This window comes from Podarcis gaigeae, assembly GCF_964106915.1.
Source record: "Podarcis gaigeae genome assembly, chromosome: Z".
In the NCBI taxonomy this organism is placed as follows: Eukaryota; Metazoa; Chordata; class Lepidosauria; order Squamata; family Lacertidae; genus Podarcis; species Podarcis gaigeae.
The window spans coordinates 19732864-19752841 of NC_139691.1; the positions used below are offsets into that span (position 1 = coordinate 19732864).

The 19978-nt window shown below is 46.9% G+C and overlaps 2 protein-coding genes and 1 pseudogene across 3 annotated transcripts in view; 2 read left to right on the forward strand and 1 right to left on the reverse strand.

The window, feature by feature from the left end:
* Positions 1-19978, forward strand: part of LOC310836721 (uncharacterized protein) — a gene marked incomplete at its 5' end in the record, with an annotated part of 135592 nt that overhangs the window by 81119 nt on the left and 34495 nt on the right. The gene's annotated exons all lie outside the window — the stretch shown is intronic.
* EFNB1 (ephrin B1) overlaps positions 1-19978 on the forward strand; it is a 72309-nt gene that overhangs the window by 46081 nt on the left and 6250 nt on the right. Inside the window, exons 3-4 of the mRNA XM_083722449.1 lie at positions 15349-15441; positions 18273-18401. Coding sequence (XP_083578575.1) covers positions 15349-15441; positions 18273-18401 — 222 coding nt within the window. The remainder of the gene's footprint in view (positions 1-15348; positions 15442-18272; positions 18402-19978) is intronic.
* On the reverse strand, positions 18411-19561 carry LOC310836796 (protein S100-A6 pseudogene; annotated as a pseudogene). Its single transcript, XR_014568609.1, has 2 exons — positions 18918-19561; positions 18411-18706 (listed from the first exon to the last, which is right to left on the reverse strand). The product of XR_014568609.1 is annotated as a protein S100-A6 pseudogene (transcript).

Here is a 19978-nt window from a genome sequence, read left to right on the forward strand (position 1 = left end):
GGGCCCCACATCCCAGGATTTGACTGTTTGGAGGATTTAGGACACCTAAAAAGAAATCCATTATTTACTCAGAGCTTAGTTAATCTCTGGAACTCCTACCCACAGGAGGCAGGGATGGCCACCAATTTGGATGGCTTTGAAAGAGGATTTGAGAAATCTGTGGAGGAGAGGGCTGTTGAGATGGAGGCAGCAATGCTTCTGAATACTGCAAGTTGCTGGAAGCCACAGGAGGGGAGAGCATTGCCTCTCCTGCTCAGATCCTGCTTGCTGGTTTCCCATTGGAGCATCTGGCTGTTTAGGACAGAATGCTGGACTGTGTGGGCCATTGGCCTGATCCAGCACTTACATTCAGATATTCATTGCTGAGGATTCTCTATTGTCAGCTGTTGTATCTCTTCTCCCCACACCTGTGGGTGATTGGTGGCCTGTTGTCTCTGTCTGTCTGCTCCGAGTAGAACGATGCCCTTTCTGCTGTGAGTAGGTCACTTCCTCGCAAAGGGCAGGTGGATCCTCAGGCAGAGGGGGAGCAGTGAAAGGTGAAGGGTCTGATGTGAAAGGTTGGGAAGCTGGCCTTTTGGATCCCTGTCAAATGCCTCCTCTCCAGTCTTCACCATATCAAGAGTTGCAGCAAGATCAGAAAAGGGCACCCTCAAACAATCAGATGACTCCCCCAAGAGGAAAGGTTGCAGCATTTGGGACCTTTTAGCGCAGGGAAAAAGCGATGAAGAGGCGGCACAATAAAGGTTTAAGAAATCATGCATAGCCTGAGGAAGGCGGGCAGAGAAAAGCTGTTCTCCTTTTCTTGTGACTCCAGAATTTGTGGACTTCCGGTGAGGCTGAATGTTGGAAGACTTAGGACAGACAAAAGAAAGTCCTCCTTTGTTAACCTATGGGACTCGCTGCTGCAGGAGGCAGGGATAGCCACCAACTTGGATGGTTTTAAAAGGGGATTGGGTAGATTAATGGAAGAGGGGACTATTGATGGCTACCAGCCACAATGGCTCTGCTCTGCTTCTATGGTTGGTGGCAGTAAGGCTTCTGATTATCAGTTGCTGGAAACCGCAGGAAGGGAGGGGCTCTTGTTCTCAAATCCTGCTTGCAGGAGTAGCTCAATCTCTTAAGCTTAACTTGTGTAATGTCAGGCTTTCTGTTCAAGACTAGTAGAAATCTGGAACAAATCTGGAGCCAGCGGTTCCTGCCTTCTGCAGGGCTAAGTGGAGGCAATGGACAGCGAGGGGCTTAGGAGATAGAAAGGAGTCAGAAGTTTGAACGGAACCCCTGAACACTTTCTGTAGAGCTATAGCACCTGCCTTGCAAGCAGAAACTCCCATCTTCAGTCCCTGTTGGCATCTCCAGTTGTGGCTGGGAGGGAGGCCCCTGCCTGAAACCCTGGAGCACCATCGCTGCCAGTCAGTGTAGGCAGTACTGAACTAAATGGACCAATGGTCTGACTTAGTACGAGGAAACTTCCTATCTTCCTTTGCTATCTTAAAGGTAGCAAAAACTACTTAACATATAATGTACACCCAGAACAGCAGAAATGCTGTTTTGGGAGCTGATGGCAGCCAGGCCAAAATCTGTAATGCTCCAAATCTTACTGGAGAAAACCTGTCTTTTCATAACTTGTTCCTTTACAACTGTGAGGGGCTGGACATTTCCAGGAATTTCCAGACCTTTTGCTTTGCAGGAACCCTGCATCATGGCGTTTGTAGGCTGAAATCTCACCCTGCGTTGTGGTGTCTATCGGGTGAAATCCGTTAAGCTGAGCTGCTGTTTTGAAGGCCCTGTATACTTTTGTATACAGGTGTCCCCTGCTTACATGGGGGTTATGTTCTGGGCCTCTGCGTGCATCACTGAAATTGCATAAAGTGGGGATCCCCCCCCTTTAATAGAGAGCATGTGTGGGGAGGAGAGAGACTTATGTGGGCAGCTGGGGCTGCTGCCTGGAAGTTTCTTGAGGCCTCTGCCCAGCATGCCTTCCCTCCATTCAGTGCCATCGCAGCAAGCGAGTGGCCAAGAGCGACTTCCAGGCAGCTGACCTGAGCAAGGGAAAGCATGCCGTTTCATTCAAATTCTTTACTTACTTTGCGGCGACCCTTGTAAAAGCAGTCGTGTGCAAGTAGAATGCGCGTTAAGTGGGGGAATGCCTGTATATTCTTTCCTCTAAGGGCAACCCAAGAGTTTAAGCAGTCCTGCAAAAGGGAAGCAGGGTGAGTGGCTCCTCCATGGCAGTGCTTGCCCAACAAAGGCCCCCATAGCTCAGTGGTAGAGCATCGATCTTGAAGGCAGAAAAATCCCTTTCCCAATGGCATCTCCAGGTAGGGCTATAATAGACTTCTGCCTGAATCCCTGGCAAGCTATTGCTGCCAGTCAGTGTAGACAAGAGAAGCAAGGGTCTGACTCAGTATAAGGGAGCTTCCTATGTTCTTAGTCAGCTGAACCTGTTATTGAGAACCTTGAGGACTGGAATCTTACTTTATTCCTAGCAGAAGGGTCACAGCTCAGTGGTAGAGCATCTGCCTTGCAAGTTCAATCCCCAGTGGCATCTGCAGATAGGGCCGGGAGAGAGACCCCTTAACTGAAAACCCGGAGGGCCATTGCTGCCAGAAAGCATAGACAGTGCTGAGCAAGATAGACCAAGTACTCAATATAAGGCTGCTTCCTGTGTTCCTTTGTCTCTCGTCCTGTCTCATGCCTGACCTTAATCTTCCTTGACTTCTCCTCCTTGCATCCACTGAGCACTGATCCTCAGCCTCTGGGTGGGCCAAAGATCTTCGTCTGATCTCGGATCCCCCGCGAGTCCCAAGACCTCTCTGCTGCCAACTTCCAGAGATCGCCGTAAAAAGCAAGTCTGGACCACCCACGTTTTTGTCTTCCCCTGAAACCTCGAGAGATGTAAGCTCCTCTCCCCTTGCCTTTTCTATTACTGGCAGGATTTAAGCCCAGAGGAAGCTTAAAAGGAGGGTGGGCGGGGGCTGTTCTCTTCCGCTGTGCCCCCCGCCCCTGGTTTCCAAAACCCAGGTGGAGAATCTGCTGCATTTTCTGGACCATGGCAGTTTCCTGGGGCTCATCATTCTCTCACCTGCTGCCAAACACCCCAGGCACAGCTGTTACCCCTCTTCTCCTGCCGAGAACGTCAAAAAGGATATTGTGGAGTTGGAAAAGGTTCAGAAGAGGGCAACCAAAACTATCAAGGGGATGGAGAGACTCTCCTATGAAGAATAGTTGCAGCATTTGAGAACAGGTTGTAGTGCAAATAAAAAAACCGTTGCGACATATGAAGAAATCTTGCAGTTTTTCGGACTTTTTAACTTAAAGAAAAGGTGAGGAAGAGGGGACACAATAGATGTTTATAAAATTATGCATGGAAGTTTATAAAATGCTCCTCTCTCGTAGAATCATAGAATATTGTAGAGTTGAAAGGGATCACCAAGGGCCATCTAGTCCAGCCCCCTGCAATGCAGGAATCAACAAGCCCTGGCAGATGGCCATCCAACCTCTGCTTAAAAGCCTCCAATGAAGGAGAGCCCACTGCATCTTGAGGGAGTGCGTTCCACTATCAAACAGCTCCCATTACACTAGAACTGGTGGACATCCCATGAAGCTGAATATGGAAAGATTCTGGACAGATAGAGGAATGTCACTTCTCACTGCAGCGCAGAGTTAAACTCTGGAATTCCTAACCTCAGGAGGCAGTGATGTCCACCAGCATAGATGGCTTTAAAAGAGGATTAGGCAAATTCATGGAGGAGGGGAGGGCTATCGACCACAATGCTTCTGAGTCCTAGTGGCTGGAAGCCACAGGAGGGGAGAGAGCTGTTGTGCTCATGTCCTGCTTGTTGGTCTACCTTTGGAGCGTCTGTTTGGGGACTGAGAACGGGATGTTGGACTAGATGGGCTATTGGCCTGATCCAGCAGACAAGTTCTTCCCTGTGTTCTTCCAGAACCTCCAGTCCCAGGGGCAGTCTATCTAGATTTCGAGGCTCTTAGGGGTATCTGGCCACTGTGGGAACAGTTTATTAGACTAGTTGGCCTCATCCAGCAGGCCCTTTTTATGCTCTCATGTTTGGGGGCGCATCTTCCTCTTCCTTCTTCTTTCATTGCTTGGAGCTTGGATTTCCAAACAACCGGCAAGGCCTGCAAAAGCCTCATGTGGCATTTTCTCCCCATCCTCTTGGAGTCCCCGAAACATCAAGCTTCTGAATGCTAAACGGCTTTCATTAAAAGGCTTCTTTTCTCCAAGGTGTTAGGCAAGGAGGCAAGGGAGAGGATTTTTCTTTTTAATTTGCTTCCTTGAAAAGAAATGCAAAGGTCCTGGCAAGTTGCAGTGAGCGCACGGGCCAAGTGGTTCGACGGAGCCAAGACGATCAAGTGTGAGAAGATGCTTGATTTGGACGTCTGTCCGGTGGTCAGTTCCTGAGAGGGAACCACGAAGCTTAAGCCTGCCGGGAAGGTGATGCTCTTTCCTTCCTTGGAGGTTTCTAAATAGAGGCCGGATGGCCATCTGTCAGGATTTTTGAGCTGGGATTCCTGCATTGTGTTTGGAGGGGTTCAACTAGAGGACCCTTGGAGATCCCTTCCCACGCTTCAGTTCTGTTATTCTTTCCCAGTTCCCTGCCCTTCTGAACATGGCCCCAAACAATGCACCCTGCAACGAGATGTTCTGGCTGACACCACCTTGAACTTCTGCGAAGGCTTTGCTTTGCAAGATACCAAGGTTTTTGAGGAAAAGCACTCCCTCTCGCCCCGGTTTTTAGTTTATTTTGGATCCCCTCCCCCTTCAAGAGGTTCCCGGCATAGCTTTCCAGAAGTGAAAATTACCGGAAAACAAATAAGCATTCAGATACCACAAAATAAGATAAAAGCAAACTGCAGGATTTTAAGAGTTTGGAAAGTTGCCCCCTTCTTCTTTTTAAAGGTCTCTGTCTTCAGATATCTGAAGGGCTGTAATGTGGAAGGTGGAGCAAACTTGTTTTCTTCTGCTCTAAAGGGGAGGACCAAAACCAATGGATTCAAATTGCAAGAAAGGAGATTCTGACTAAATACCAGGAAGAACTTTTTGAGGGTAAGAGCTGTTCAATAGCGGAACACACAAGCTCAGGAGGTCATGGACTCTCCTCCTTAGAGGATTTTAAGCAGACGTCAGATGGCCGGCCACCTGTCAGGTATTCATGAGATGTGATTTCTGCATTGCAGGGGGTTGGGCTAGATGACTCTTGGGGTCCTTTTCAACTCTTGGCTGCCCTCCTGCACAGCTTGTCAGTATCCTCCTTAAAGCGGGGTGCCCAGAACTGCACATAGGACTCCAGGCAGAATAGGTTGCTATTCATTCCCTTCATATGGACACTAAACTTTTGTTGATCAAGCCTAGGATTGCATGAGCCATTTTTGCTGCTGCATCACACTGTTGACTCATGTGAAGCTTGTAGTCTCTACTAAAGACCACCAGATCCTTTCCACCTGTGCTGCTGTCAAGGGAGGTGTCCCCCATCATATAGTTGTTCATCTGATTATTTCTGCCGAAATGCATTTTGAGCATCTCTGGTTCCTAAGCTGAGAGGCCACGGTCCTTTCAAAATGGACTGCAATGTTGCAATTCTAATGTTGAAAATTATTTTACACATTTGCAATTAATTGTGATTCCTGCATTGTCTAGATGACCCTTGGAGTCCCTTCCAACTCTACTGTTCTGTGAGTGTGTGTTTTAAGGGATTCATCCCATGCCTTTTGGTAAAATTCCCAGGGTGCCCTGCAGAATGTAGAAACGCAATTGGAACTGATGCAGAACATGGAAATGAAAAATTTGCTAAATCACCAAGAAAAAGTATTTGCTTGCACGCACCCCTTAAATATTCAGTTGGATGAGATAAAGGATGAAGGCTCCTGAAGGCAGATGCAAATGTCAGTGCCCATCAGGGTGTTTGAAGTCCAACTGGTGAGGAAATGTAGTGTATTTATATTTAATTAAATAGCTTGCAGGCTGATGTTCTATGAAAACGGTCAGCATGGCATTTAAACTATCAAATGTCTGAATCTAGCCCAGGAAATGAATTGTTGAACACGCTTTAAAATGGGCAAAGCAGAAGACACTGCTTAAAGGAAGAGCCCTCTGGATCAGGCTAATGGCTTATCTGGTCCAGCACCCTGTCCTCACAGTGGCCAGCCAGATGCATCAAGAGGAAACCCACAAGCAGGATTTGAGCACAAGAGCCCTCTCCCCTTCTGTGGTTTACAGCAACTGGTATTCAGAAACATTCAAAGTGTTGGTGCTGACCTTTAAAGCCCTAAACGGCCTCGGTCCTGTATACCTGAAGGAGCGTCTCCACCCCCATCGTTCAGCCCGGACACTGAGATCCAGCGCCGAGGGCCTTCTGGCGGTTCCCTCATTGCGAGAAGTGAGGCTACAGGGAACCAGACAGAGGGCCTTCTCGGTAGTGGCGCCTGCCCTGTGGAATGCCCTCCCATCAGATGTCAAAGTGATAAATAACTACCTGACGTTCAGAAGACATCTTAAGGCAGCCCTGTTCAGGGAAGTTTTTAATATGTAATGCTGTACTGTTTTTAACACTGATTGGGAGCCGCCCAGAGTGGCTGGGGAAACTCAGCCAGATGGGCGGGGTATAAATAATAAATTATTATTATTATTATTATTATTATTATTATTATTATTATTATTATTTTTATTTATTTATTTTCTCTCTGGCTTTGGAGGTAGAGCATAGCCATCCTGGCTAGTAGCCACTGATAGTGTGATTCTCCTCCATGAATTTGCCCAATCCTCTTGGTTGGTAGCCATCACTGCCTCCTGTGGAAGTGAGTTCCATACATTAACTCAGAAGGACTTCCTTTTATCTGTCCTGAATCTTCCAATATTCGGCTTCATTAGATGCCATGCTTTCTAGTGTTTGCATCCTGCTTGTGGAGTTCCCGCTGGGGCATCTAGTTGGCCACTGTGAGAAGAGGATGCTGGACTTGATGGACCATTGGCCTGATCCAGCAGGCTCTTCCTTTCTTTTTATGGATCTTCCAGGTCCAGTGGCAGTCTACTTAGATTCCTTGGGCCCTTTGGCCATTGTGAGAACAGGTTGGATGGGCCATTGGCTTGATCCAGCAATCTCTTCTTATTTTCTTGGGTCCAGAAGCCCAAAGGAATTTCCTGTCTGAAATACCTTTCTCCCCAGCTGTTTTGGTACAGATTTCTTGTAGGACCTAAACTCAGAAAGAATTTCATATGATTTACTTAATGATTTTGTTGGGTTTGATCTGAATGCAAAGGAAAGGGAAAGATGTGTGGAGTTTTGCCTCTGCTCTACCTGCGCCTTTAAAAGTACCCAGACAGCTTGCACAGCTGCAAGAGTCATTTAGCCCCATAAAAAGGCCAGCAGCTTGGATTTTGCTGCAGCCACGGCACGTTAATGGTGCGCTGGAGCCCAAATCATAACAGAGACCTGCTAAAGGGAACCTGGGAGGCAGCTCAGAATGCTTAATTTTGTCCAAAGCTTACTGTTTAAGAGCCCCCTTACATTTTATCTTTCGCCAAGCGTTCTACGTTCCAAATCTTCCAACCTGCCCAGATCACATTTTGCTTTGAAAGATGGAAATAACACACGCAAACCCCACCCCAAAGTTTTAGTTTCGCTGAGTGTGTGGGGAGGAGGGACTGTGCAAGTCTGCACTGATGCACTCATGGAATGGCACCACTGTAGAGTTGGAAGGGACCCAAGTGTCACTTAGCCCAACCTCATGCAATGAAGGAATCACAGTTAATAATCCAGACAGATGGCCATCCAACCTCTTGCATTTTTATGGAAACCATAGAAAAGGAGTTGGGCTCTTATGCTCGGATCCTGCTTGTGGGTTTCCCATTGGGGCATCTGGTTGGCCACTGTGAGAACAGGGTGTTGGACTAGATGGGCCATTCAGGCTCTTCTGATGTGCTTATGTGGTATCCAAGTGGTGTAGTGCTTAGAGTGTCTGGCTTGAACCTGGGAGAGACCAGGGTTCCAATCCTCACTCGGCCACGAAGCTCACTGAGTAGTGCGACCTTGGGGGCAAGTCTCTGCCTCTTGGCCTAAGCTACCTCTCAGGATTGTTGTGTGGATGAAAGGAGGAAGAGAAACATGTGCACCACCTTGAGGTCCTTGGAGGAAAAAAGGAGGGCTACATAAAAGGCAAATGGACCCCTGACCATTAGGTCTAGACGTGGCCGACTCTGGGGTTGTGGTGCTCATCTCGCTTTATTGGCCAAGGGAGCCGGCGTACAGCTTCTGGGTCATGTGGCCAGGATGACTAAGCCGCTTCTGGCGAACCAGAGCAGCGCACGGAAACACTGTTTACCTTCCTGCCAGAGCGGTACCTATTTATCTACTTGCACTTCGTGCTTTCGAACTGCTAGGTTGGCAGGAGCAGGGACCGAGCAACAGTAGCTCACACCGTCGCGGAGATTCGAACTGCCAACCTTCTGATCGGCAAGTCCTAGGGTCTGTGGTTTAACCCACCCGCGTCCCTGGAGGGCTACATACATATGCAATAAAATAAAACAGGTAGTATGTTCTTACTCGTTAATGTAGTTCTCGGGAGGCAAAAGTGCTTCTGTGGATGATAGCATGATGCTTACTTAGCAGGTTTCTTTAGGAGAACATAAGGAGCATCTGCTGGATCAGTCCAATGGCCTATCTTGTCCAGAACTCTCTTCTCACAGGGGCCAGCCAGATGCCCCAATGGAAAACCCACAAGCAGGATCTGAGCCCAAGAGCACCCTCTCCCTTCCTGCAGTTTCCAGCAACCCGTGTTCAGAAGCATTGTTGCCTCTAACCATGTATTTTTTTAAAAAATAAATTTTTATTCAAGTTTTCACCAATTTATAACATTTCCACACAACACAATAATCAACAGAAAAAAGAGAAAAAGAAAAAAGACATTATAGTAGAAAAATACAAACATAAAACACGTATAAATTCGATTTTTTCTTTCTTATAACTTACTTTCCCGACTTCCTCATACCTCCCCTTTCTGTATTCCAATTTCAGATTAAGTTATCAGCAAATTCTTCCCTTACTTTTAACTTAATTTTAGTATTATTTAATTTCTTTAAATTATCCCTTGCCGCAATTAACCCCTTAATTTATGATCCAGCGTCTTTCTAACATTCATTAATTTTATAGTGTTTCTTTAGATATTCTTTAAATTTTTCCCAGTCCTCTTCCGCCGTATCTCTTCTCTGGTCCCGGATTCTGCTCGTCATCTCTGCCAGTCCCATATAGTCTATCACCTTCATCTGCCATTCTTCCACGGTGGGTAGATCTTGCGTCTTCCAGTACTTTGCGATGAGTATTCTTGCTGCTGTTATAGCATACATAAAGAAAGTTCTATCCTTCTTTGACACCAATTGGCCAACTATGCCCAGCAGAAAGGCCTCTGGTTTCTTAGGGAAAGTGTACTTAAGTACCTTTTTCAATTCATTGTAGATCATTTCCCAGAAAGCCTTATGTTGCCTCTGACCATGTAGGCAGAGCCTAGCAACTGTGGCTAGGAGCCATTGATAGCCCTCCCCTCCTCCATGAATTTGTCTAATCCTCTATTCAAGACATCCGGCTTGGTGGCCACCACTGCCTCTTACGGGAGCAACTTCCATAGTTTATGCACGAATAAGTGATTTCTTTTCTCTGTCCTGAATCTTCCGACATTCAGCTTCATTGGATGTCCATGAGTTGCAGTTTTAGGAAGCGGCTGCATGAGGGTGGGCGGGTGGGCGGGCTTCTCTCCCTCCACTTTCTCCAGGCTGGTCATCATTGTATAAGCTTCTGTCATGTCGCCTCTCCAGCACCTTTTCTCTAAACTGAAAAGCCCCATACGCTGTAGTCTTTCTTCACATGCTGCAACCTTCCCCCCACATGGGCATTGTTCCGTCCTCTCTATCATCTCGGCTGCCCTTTTCCGAACCTTTTCCAGCTCTGCGAGTTCAGGCATCAACAATGCTGATGTCCATGCTTTGTGTGGCCCAGCGCACTCCCTCCTGCTTCTGCCTCTGCCCTGTGCGCTTTCCGTGTCTAGAAGAATTATCACCCCGGTGCTTCCAAGCAGGGAAAGTGAAGAGAAGTGACCCATGTGATTTGGCTAGAATTCATTTCATGCCTTGCGCTGTAGCCTTAAAAAGAAGAAAAAGAAGAATGCCCTACCTGCCTTCGGGAGCCTTCGTCCTTTATCTCAACCTCTAACTTAAAAGTGCGTTCTCTAACAGTAGTGTCTAGCAAGAAAAGCTGCCTTTTTCTGCCACCAGGAAAAGCGTCCAGCAAAAAAGCTAAACTGTGAAGCTCTAGCAGTGAGCCAATTATGGTAGAAATCCACTGTCCCATCTCCCCCAGCTACTGTTTTCCACCCAAATGACCTTATAAAACAATTGCTTGTGTTGTTGCTGTTAGATTTAGAATTATAGAATTGTTGGAAGGGACCCTCCCAGGTCACGTAGTCGAACCATGTGCGGTGTTGGAATTGCAGCCAAAGAATCCCCGATGGATGGCCATCTAACCTGCTTAAAAACATCCAAGGAAGGAGAGTCCACCACCTTCTGAGGTCATAGAAGCGTAGAATTGTAGAGTTGGAAGGGGACCCCCAAGGGCCATCTAGTCCAACCCCCTCCAATGCAAGAATCACAGCTAAATAGAAGTTATATAAAAATACAAATATAGATACAATTATAAATAAAAAATAAATGCATAAATATAATTTCAATGCAACGTTCTTTGCTGTCTATCCTTTTTTTTTGCTGCAAGATTAGACGAGTGTATATATTTATTTTTTCACACATTCATTTTTGGGATACATGTGCAAACAACTGCTACTGTCCTGAGTTTTATTGTGTTGTTACCTTCCTTAGTGGGTGGGGCATGCAGACCACTATTCTGAATACAGTCATACCTCTTGCTACGTTTGTTTCAGGTTAAATCTTTTCAGGTTGCGTCCTACGGCAACCCGGAAGTACCGGAAAGGGTTACTTCCAGGTTTCGCTGCTCGTGCATGCGCAGACGCTCAAAATGACATCACACGCATGCACAGAAGCGGTGAGTCGCGACCCGTGCACGCGCAGACGCAGGTTGTGTTCTGCTCAGGTTGCAAATGGGGCTCCGGGACGGATCCCGTTTTTATTGGGTAGGGCAGGGTGGGGAGGGGAGCTCTGGGGGTGAATCTGGAATTCTGTGCACATTTCTTTTCACCTCACATCAAAAAGGAAATAGTGGAGTTGGAAAGGGTTTAGAAAAGGGCAACCCAAATGATCATTTTGGAGAAAAGCAAATAAGAGGCAACATTATAGAAGTTTATAAGCTTATGGATGGCATGGATAATTTTTTTCCCTTGGTCCCCTCATAACACTAGAACTTCGTGGACATCCCATGAAGCTGAATGTTGGAAGGTTTAGGACAGATAAAAGGGAAGTCCTTCTTGGCACAGCACATAGTTAACCTTTGGAAGTTGCTTCCACAGGAGGCAGTGATGGCTATAAAAGAGGAATGGACACATTTATGGGGGAGAGGGCTACTGGTGGCTATAGCCATGATGGCTATGTTCTCCCTCCATCGTGGGAGGCAGCAATGCTTCTGGATACCAATTGCTGGAGACCTAGGTTTTGGGGGTGGGGAGAGTGCTCTTGTGCTTAAATCCTGCTTTTGGATTTCCCAATAAGGTATTTGGTTGGCCTCTGTGGGAACAGGAGGGTGGAGCAGATGGGTCACTGGCTTGATCCAGCAGCTGAACCCTTCTGATGCTCTTATGGAACCTCCAGGTCCAGAGGCAGCCTATCTTGATTCCTAGGTTCTTGGTGTGTTTTGCCATTATGAGAGCAGCATGCTGGACTAGGTGGGTTAGTGGCCTGATTCAGCAAGATCTTATGTACTTCGTTGCTTTGAGCAAAACAGCAACTGATCTCTCTCTGTTGCTCCCAGCTAGGGAGTCCTGCTTACCATTCAGATATTTGGGCGAGATCTGCCTTCTGTCTGGGAAATCTTTTGGAAGGAGTCCATATCGGTGGAACCACTCCATTTCTCCAGCTCTCTGTGACCCTGTTTCTCTGCCTCTCCCTCCCCGGGCATTGAGCAGATGAGCTTGTAATCAGAGAAGGAGCCTTTGTTGACCGCACTGGCATTGTGGTTTTAGTTCTGCCTCCCCGAACCAGGAGGTCTGCGGTCTGTGGATGGTGGCTCCATCCAGCCTATCAAGAACGAGAGATTCCATCTGGGTTGCTCCGGTCTGGACTGGTGATTGTGGAGGGGAGAGGGGTGACAGAGAGTTGAGCTGCCCTCTGTTCTGCAATTACAGCCACTTTGGAAAACTGGTGGGTTTACATTCACAAAGGATGTCAGAGTTAGCAGTGACTGTGTGCAAGTTAAACTTTGGGCACCATAATACAATGGTCGAGGTTGTTCCACAGAAAGCTACAGGTCAGTTTCTGCTAAAATATAGTGGAGCTCTTCTTAGAGTTATAGAATGGTGGGATTGGAAGGTAAGAGTCATCTAGTCCAACCCCCTGCATTAGTGGGAAATCAGCACCAAAAGACCATGGAGAGGAGCATTGCTGGATCAGGCCAAAGGAGGCCCACCTAGTCCAGCATCCTGTTCTCACATTGGCCACCTAGAGGCCCCACTGAGAAGCCCATGAGCAGGACTCAATTCTATTTTCAAAAGAGAGATTGGATGCACGTCTGCCAGGAATCCTTAGCCATGATTCCAGCGATTCAGGGGTTGGACCAGATTGCCCTTGGAGGTTCCATTCCGATTGTATGCCTCTACTGGCCCTTTCCTCCTCCTGCTCCTTCTCCTCTCTGCACAGTCCCACCCTTAGTTCTGTGTCTGGGATGCATTTGCTGGAGCCTGGAGTGTATGGACAATAATACTGGAAGCTGACCAAGAGGTTGGTTGCTTCCCCACCCACCCGCTTTTTTTAAAGAAAACCTCTCTTTTGTATTTTTGCTGCATTTGAACGAACTTAAACACCATTGGGATTCATTTTCGGATGGCATATATATTGACCTGCATGTGCAAATTGAGATGGATGTGTGTATGCTGTTGATTGTGAATGCAAGCATGAGTTGGGGATGTGTTTGTGTGTTTTGCGGGGGTTGCGTTCCAGGTCGTTGCGTGCATCAGTGGTCTCGCGTAACCCAGTTCCGCCCCCTTCCAGGACTGAAAGCGATGTATGCGTCAGTGGATGTCACACGTGCAAAAATGGCTGCCGCCTGTAATGTATTTGCAGGGTTTTTGTTTTGTTTTGTTTTGTTTTTAAATCACTTTCCTACACCTTAAGGTATCCCAACAAGATTCTGATTTGAACCTAGATTTCCACCCCACCCCAAGTGCCTGACACTCCATCTGCTTCAGTGCCCTAGTTAACTGGAGATATCTGAATTGGCCCAAGCTTTAATTGCATTCCGTCAGGACTACTGTGACACATTCTATGTGGGACTGCCTTTGAAAAGTGCTTAGAAACTGACTGGGGCTGATTATAGGAGCTCCTTTGCTGCAACCGTTCCAATGGCTACCAGTCTGCTCCCGGCCACAGTTCAAAGGGATAGTTATGACCTATATCTGGAAAGCAGGGTATCTCATGAATCTGCCTGGGCCTTGAGATTTTTGGAGGCGGCTTTTCTCTCAGACCTACCCCTCTCACAGGCATGATTGGTAAGGATGTGGGACAGGGCCTTCTTAGTGGCTGCTCTCTCGCAACTTAAGACCTCCCTCCTTAGAGAAGCCAGGCTGGCTCCCTCCTGGCTATCCTTCCACTAGCAGGCAAAGCCCTTCTTCTGGGTTTGTGGGAACTGAGTGCTTTTTAAGGAAAGGGCATTTTAATAGTGCTTTGCCGTTTTTACTAACGTTATTTCAATAAATTGATCTTTTCAATTCTGTTGTGGTTTAGTTACTTTTGAACTGTTATATTTTACATGTTTTTCATTTTCTGTGTTTTACCTGTGGGTTTTTCTTTTTTTTAGAAAACAATTTTTATGAAATTGGAGGTTTCTAAGCAGATGTTGGGTGGCCACCTGTCAGGGATTTTTAGCTGTGGTTCCTTCATTACAGGGTGTTGGACTAGATGACGCTTGGGTGTACCATTTGAAATCCACCATTCCCTGGAGCGCTAGTGCCACTGCTGCCAGTCATACCTCCTCTCCCTTTGCACACCACACCTGTGAGCGTCTCTGTGCCCCATGCAGTACCTCCATTGGTGCCACCTGCAAGAGATCAATACCTGAGATCTCTCCTTCTTTTGCACCATCTCCCCCCCCCCCAATTTTTAAATTATTGTTATTTTCCCATATTTATGGAAGAAGCAACAATCCGTTTTCAACCACCCCACCTGCCGCAGAAGCACCAAATGCCTATTTAATTACATTTCAGTTGTTAAGATAAGGTATCATTCCACCAGTTCTGTTCTCAGAGGCCCATAACCATGTTTTCCTGCGTTGCAGGTGTATTGATTGATTGTAAACAGGTCTGCATTTTCATTTGGTTCCTGCATTGCAGGGGGTTGGAGTCGATGACCCTTGGGGTCCCTTCCAACTATACAATTCTGTTGTTCAATACCATGAAATAGTAAGCTGTGCAGCAGTCGATCAGATGAGCAATGAGATCCTTATGGGGAAATTGTTGAGACGTTTCTGAGGAGTACAATAGAGGTGCTATTTTGGCATCCAAAGGGATATTTTGTTTTGTGATAAGGCATGTTTCACAAAAAAAGCTTTTTCCTAAAACAAAAAGACTTTGGGGCATTGCCACTTTTAACACCACCATTTGTGGATGAATGAGTCAGTGATGTGCAATTTCTCTAACGCATGGCTGATCATTTCCAGTTATGTACCCTATGTGGGCTGAGTTCAAGGCGTTACTATTAATATATAAAGTCCTTAAGAACTGAGGACCAGTTTACCTGTGAGATCACCATATCCCACTTACTTGACCACTTCAATCGGCGGAACTGGCACCGTTACAGCTGTCACATAATGCCCATTCAGCGCCTGTGAGAATTTGTTGTTTTAGTATGGTAGAACCTATACACTTTGGAACATTTTTTGTTTAGGCAAGGCGACTTAATTTTGTAGAATGTAGAGGGATGTTTTTAATTCTGTTTTCAGTTTACTGTTGAGTTTATGTTTTGAAATAATTACATGAGTCACTTTTAAGGTTCTTTTCCCTGGTGGTGTTATTATGGGTTTGTAAACCCCTTTGAGAGTTTTTTAAAGCAAGCAAGCTGTGTATAAATTCTGAAGTAAACAAGCGAACAAATTTGACTTAGTAATAATATGGGTGGGTGGGGTGTGTAGCATCACCTTAACCCTTACTTAATCTCCTCTTGCTTTGCAGCTACATCCAATGGGTCTCTGGAGGGTTTGGAGAACCGGGAAGGCGGGGTCTGCCAGACACGCTCCATGAAGATCATAATGAAAGTGGGCCAGGGTGAGTTGCCAAGGCTTTGCATGCGATTTCTCCTGCGGTCCGGGAACTTGGTCAAGAATCGGTCCTCGGGGCTGGCTGTGGGCACCTGATCCTTGCATTGCAGGGGGTTGGACTAGATAACCCTTGGGGATCCCTTCCAACTCTGTGATTCTATAAAACAGGGTGGTTTAACATGCATGCAAGGCCTTTTCTTGTGGACAAGGGAAGAGGGCAGTCTGCAGGCCGCTCTATCCTGCAGCATCCTTGCAGGGTGCCTCCACAGCCAGCTCCGAGGAAGGGAATCTGCACTGCTGGCGCTTCTGGGGTGGTAGCTCTGCTGGTTTCTCCTCTCCTTCTGAAGGCACAACTTCGATCGAGGAAGTTGCTGGGAAGAAGGTCTCCTTCCTTCCTTCCTTCCTTCCTTCCTTCCTTCCTTCCTTCCTTCCTTCCAAAAATAGTGTATGCTTCTAAATGCACCCACCCTGCTCAATTGTAAGCAGCCAATTAGGAATGCAAATAACAATATTGATAATAATACTGAGGAGTTGGTGGGAGCTTCTGCCTTAATGCGTGTGTCCAAGGTGTCGTAAGGAAGACCTCATTTTGTTAATTGTTCTGTTTGTATTGCACATACCTGCCCTCTGGGGAATCTGAGGAATACCTCACAAGAGTGAGGGAGATTACAGCTAAAGCCACACAGTAAACTAGCAGCAATTGAAGGGCAGTTATGTGTAAAAGGCAAAGCAACAGGGCCCCCACCAGCAGCTGAAGGCTTTCCTCCCTCCGGACTTTGGAATCTGGAACAGATTCAGTCTTCCACTCTGAGCAGGCAGGTGAGGAGGACGAGGCAGCCACTGCCCCCCACTTCCCCCAACCCTGTGCTTTCTTCTTCTTCTTCTTCACCGGCTGCATTTATTTACTGGCTTAAGAGGAGGCTCAGAGTATTTGAATGAAGACTTCTAAAATGGCTGCAGCCAACCAGCAAAAGAGAGAGAAAGGGGAAAGAAGCGATTTGCCTTCGCTCTCCTGCTCCCTGATTCACCCGATCTTGCGTCCTCCCTCCCTCCCTCCCTCCCTCCCTCCCTCCCTCCTTGTGGGTTCTGCCTGAAAATGGCTTCTGCCTACTAAGAAGCAAGGAAGTTAGGAAGTGGGCAAAGGTCTGGCTGTTCAAATATCTGAATCTGCTGTGTGTATAGAGCGATATTTGGGCGTTTATGTTTGCGGCTAACAAGCGGGCGGATAGGGGGACCTGCATGTACTTTTCCACACAGCACATAGTTAAACCAGGGAACTCCATCCCACAGGAGGCGCTGATGCCCACCTCCTTGGATGGCTTTAATCCATGGGGGGAAGGGCTAGCAATGGCTGCTTGCCACGATGGCTTTCCCCCGCCTCCGCTGTTGGAGGCAGCAATGCTTCTGAATATAAGTTCCTGGAATCCGCAGGAGTGGGAATGCTCTTGTACTCGGATCCCTCTTGTGGGTTTCACATACTAGGCTTTTGGGCAGCCAGTGTGAGAACAAGATGCCAGACTAGATGGGCTCTTCTTACATTACTATGCTGCTATGGAAACCACAGGAGGGAAGGGTGCTCATATCTTGCTTTCAGGGTTCCCATAATGGGCCTGGCTGCTGTGAGAAGTGGATTCTGCATTAGATGCCCCCCACCCCCACCCCTGGCCTGATCCAGCAGGCTCTTCTTGTGTTCTTTCATTGTTTAGAATATCAGCCGCAGTTGCAGGAGCCAAAAAAACAGATTCCTGTTTCTCTGACACTCCCTTTGCTCAGGCTCAGGGGACACTGAGGAGGCAGGGAGGCGAGACCGCAGCAGTTTCTGAAATAGCAGAGAAATTGTCTTGCTCCTCAAAAAAGAAAAGAGGGCAGAGGAACCAGATGACCTGCCAAGTGGAAACCGCATGCAATCAGATCTGCCGCTAGACACCAGACTTTTCCCAGTGCTCCCTCCACCACCTCTGTTCCCCACCCCCTTGTCTGAAAACCCTGCCTCCTTCAGAAGAGAGGGTCCCACCAACTGGGAAGTCCATGGGCTTGAGAGCACTGTGGCTCAGGATATTTGGGCTTGCATCAAAACCTAATTTCATTGCCAGAATTGTAAACTCTCCTTCATTGTTGGTATTTAAGCAGAGGTTGGATGACCACCTGTTAGGAATTTTTTAGCTGCAATTCCTGCATTGCAGGGAGTTGGGCTGGATGGCCCTTGGGGTCCCTTCCAACTCTATGATTCAGCTTCATGGGTACACACTGACTTCCAAGGATCAATCGTTGAAACTTTATTTTTATTTTTCAACAGGTTGAAATGAAAGTTGGTAGTTCAGTGAGACTTTGATATATCAAGTAGGGAAGGGAATATAGCCATCGGTGTATGAGGCATGGCACGCACACTAAGACCCCAGAATTCAGACCAAATGAATCAGTCCCCGTTGCTTTGTGGGACTTTTGAGACCTTCATAGACATTGCACAGCCCTCTAAGCTATTGAGTATGCAATCATGAGAACTAGAAGCACAGAGGCCATAGAATCATGTGATTTTAGAGTGGCAGGTCAAACTCAAAGTCAGACTCCTGTCCTTTAGTGTTGTATGGATTCCTTCCACCTCTTAAGTGCATGTCACCTGCTTGACTTCCCTGATCTATATTGCCTGCTTGACTTCCCTGATCTATGACATCCAGCAGCAACCTAACCTTGCATGCTCTAACCTTGCATGCTCCTCTGCTGATAAAATAATCCGACCTGGTACTCACCTCCCAAAGGGTCAGGTGCACAGCAAGAGAGATTATGTTCTCTTTCTGGGCCCAGTTTTATCATCCCGATTTTTTCTGTCTTTGTACCTAGATCCGAATGCTGTGATGCCCGAGCAGCTGACGACCAGCCGGCCCAGCAAGGACTCTGACAATACAGTCAAAATTGCCACACAGAGCCCACGCAACCGGCTCCCACCTGTGGAGGACCCTGGGAAGCCAGGTACAGAGCAGGAGCGTAGGAATCAGACCATGAACCCCACAATGCAGGGAAATGTTTGAGACTATAAATCCCATGATGCAGGGAGATATTTCAGACTATGCACCCCATGGTGCAGTGTTTCCGTGAAACAAAAGTGCTCATTCCTGGAAACACCCAGCCCCTTGCAAGTATGAAAATACAGGTTTTGCCCACTTCAGCGTGGTCAGTTTGGGTCTGCCTGCCTCTAGTTTCCAAAGCAGCATTTCAGTGTTAGTCCACAGAGTCATTTGTATGTACGTTGTCTGTTCACAAAATAACTGTATTTCCTGTTGTAAAAGAGCATAGGATGCTACTTTCTGCAGTGTCAGACCCTTGGTCCATCTCACTCTGCTTTGTCTACACTGACTGGCAGCAACTCCTGTCCAGGGTTTCAGGAATTGGTCTCTCTCTCTCCCAGCCCTATTTGGAGATGCCAATTGGGGATTGAACCTGGGACCTTCTGCAGGCAAAGCAAGTGCTCTGTCTCCACTGAGCTACTTCCCCATAGGAATAGAGATAGCTGCTTTCACCATGACCCTTCTTTTAAAAATAAGGCTCCAGTCCTCATGAATAGAGGCCCGATTTAAATAGGAACATAGGAAACTGCCTTGGTATAGAGTCACAGTCTTGATCCATCCAGCTCCATCTTGTCTACATGGATTGGCAGCAGTGACTCTCCATGGTTTCAGGAAGGGGTCTTCTTCATCTTTTAAAAATAACTTTACAAAACTTAAATTTTATTGGACGTGAAACCATGACACCACTGGGACCCACTTTTACGAACACAAAGCTTCATTATAAATCATTGCCAAGGCACCCAGGAAAGTGACGTGTGCCAGGAAGTTCACCTCTTGGTCCCTGTTGCAGTCAGGATCTTCCATCAGTCCCTGGATCTCTACCTTCCTCAGTTTCATTTCAATTCTACATGCTTTCTGGATCAGTTCCTTCCTATTTAGAGCGTTCTTACTGCCTTCCTTGCCTTAATATTTGTGCAAAGCGGCAACCAGGAAACCAGTAGCTTGGTCAAGAGGGTGTGCCGTGGTGTGAGATCCAAAGCAAGAGGGGCTTGGTGCTAGATGGTAGGAAACGAAGAGGAAAGTGGTCAGGCAGGGGGTCTTTCTTAAAGGAAAAGAAGATACTAGTTTTCACGAGCATTAAAAAAATGACAATGTAAATGACGATTAAGTTTCCTTTTACTTCATTCACAGCACTATAGAATTTTATATGATCCTTCCCCACCCCCGTGCCATTTTATTTTATTTTTCTTTCATTAGTTTTCCTTTTCTTCTTGGGAAACAAGGATGGGTAATACATAATAGTTTTGGTGACAAACTGTAATATAATGACACGCACACAATCATGACAACTAGTAACTTCCTTTCCTTTAAAAGAAAAACAAACAAACGTGAGCTCGTCAAAATTGCAAGATCCCAAATCGAATCCAGAACAGCAAATTTGCAGCCCCTTTGACTGTGGCCTACTGCCAACACACAATCCTGTGATCCTTTAGCTGTGATTCCTGCATTGCAGGGGGTTTGTCTAGATGACCTGTGGGGTCC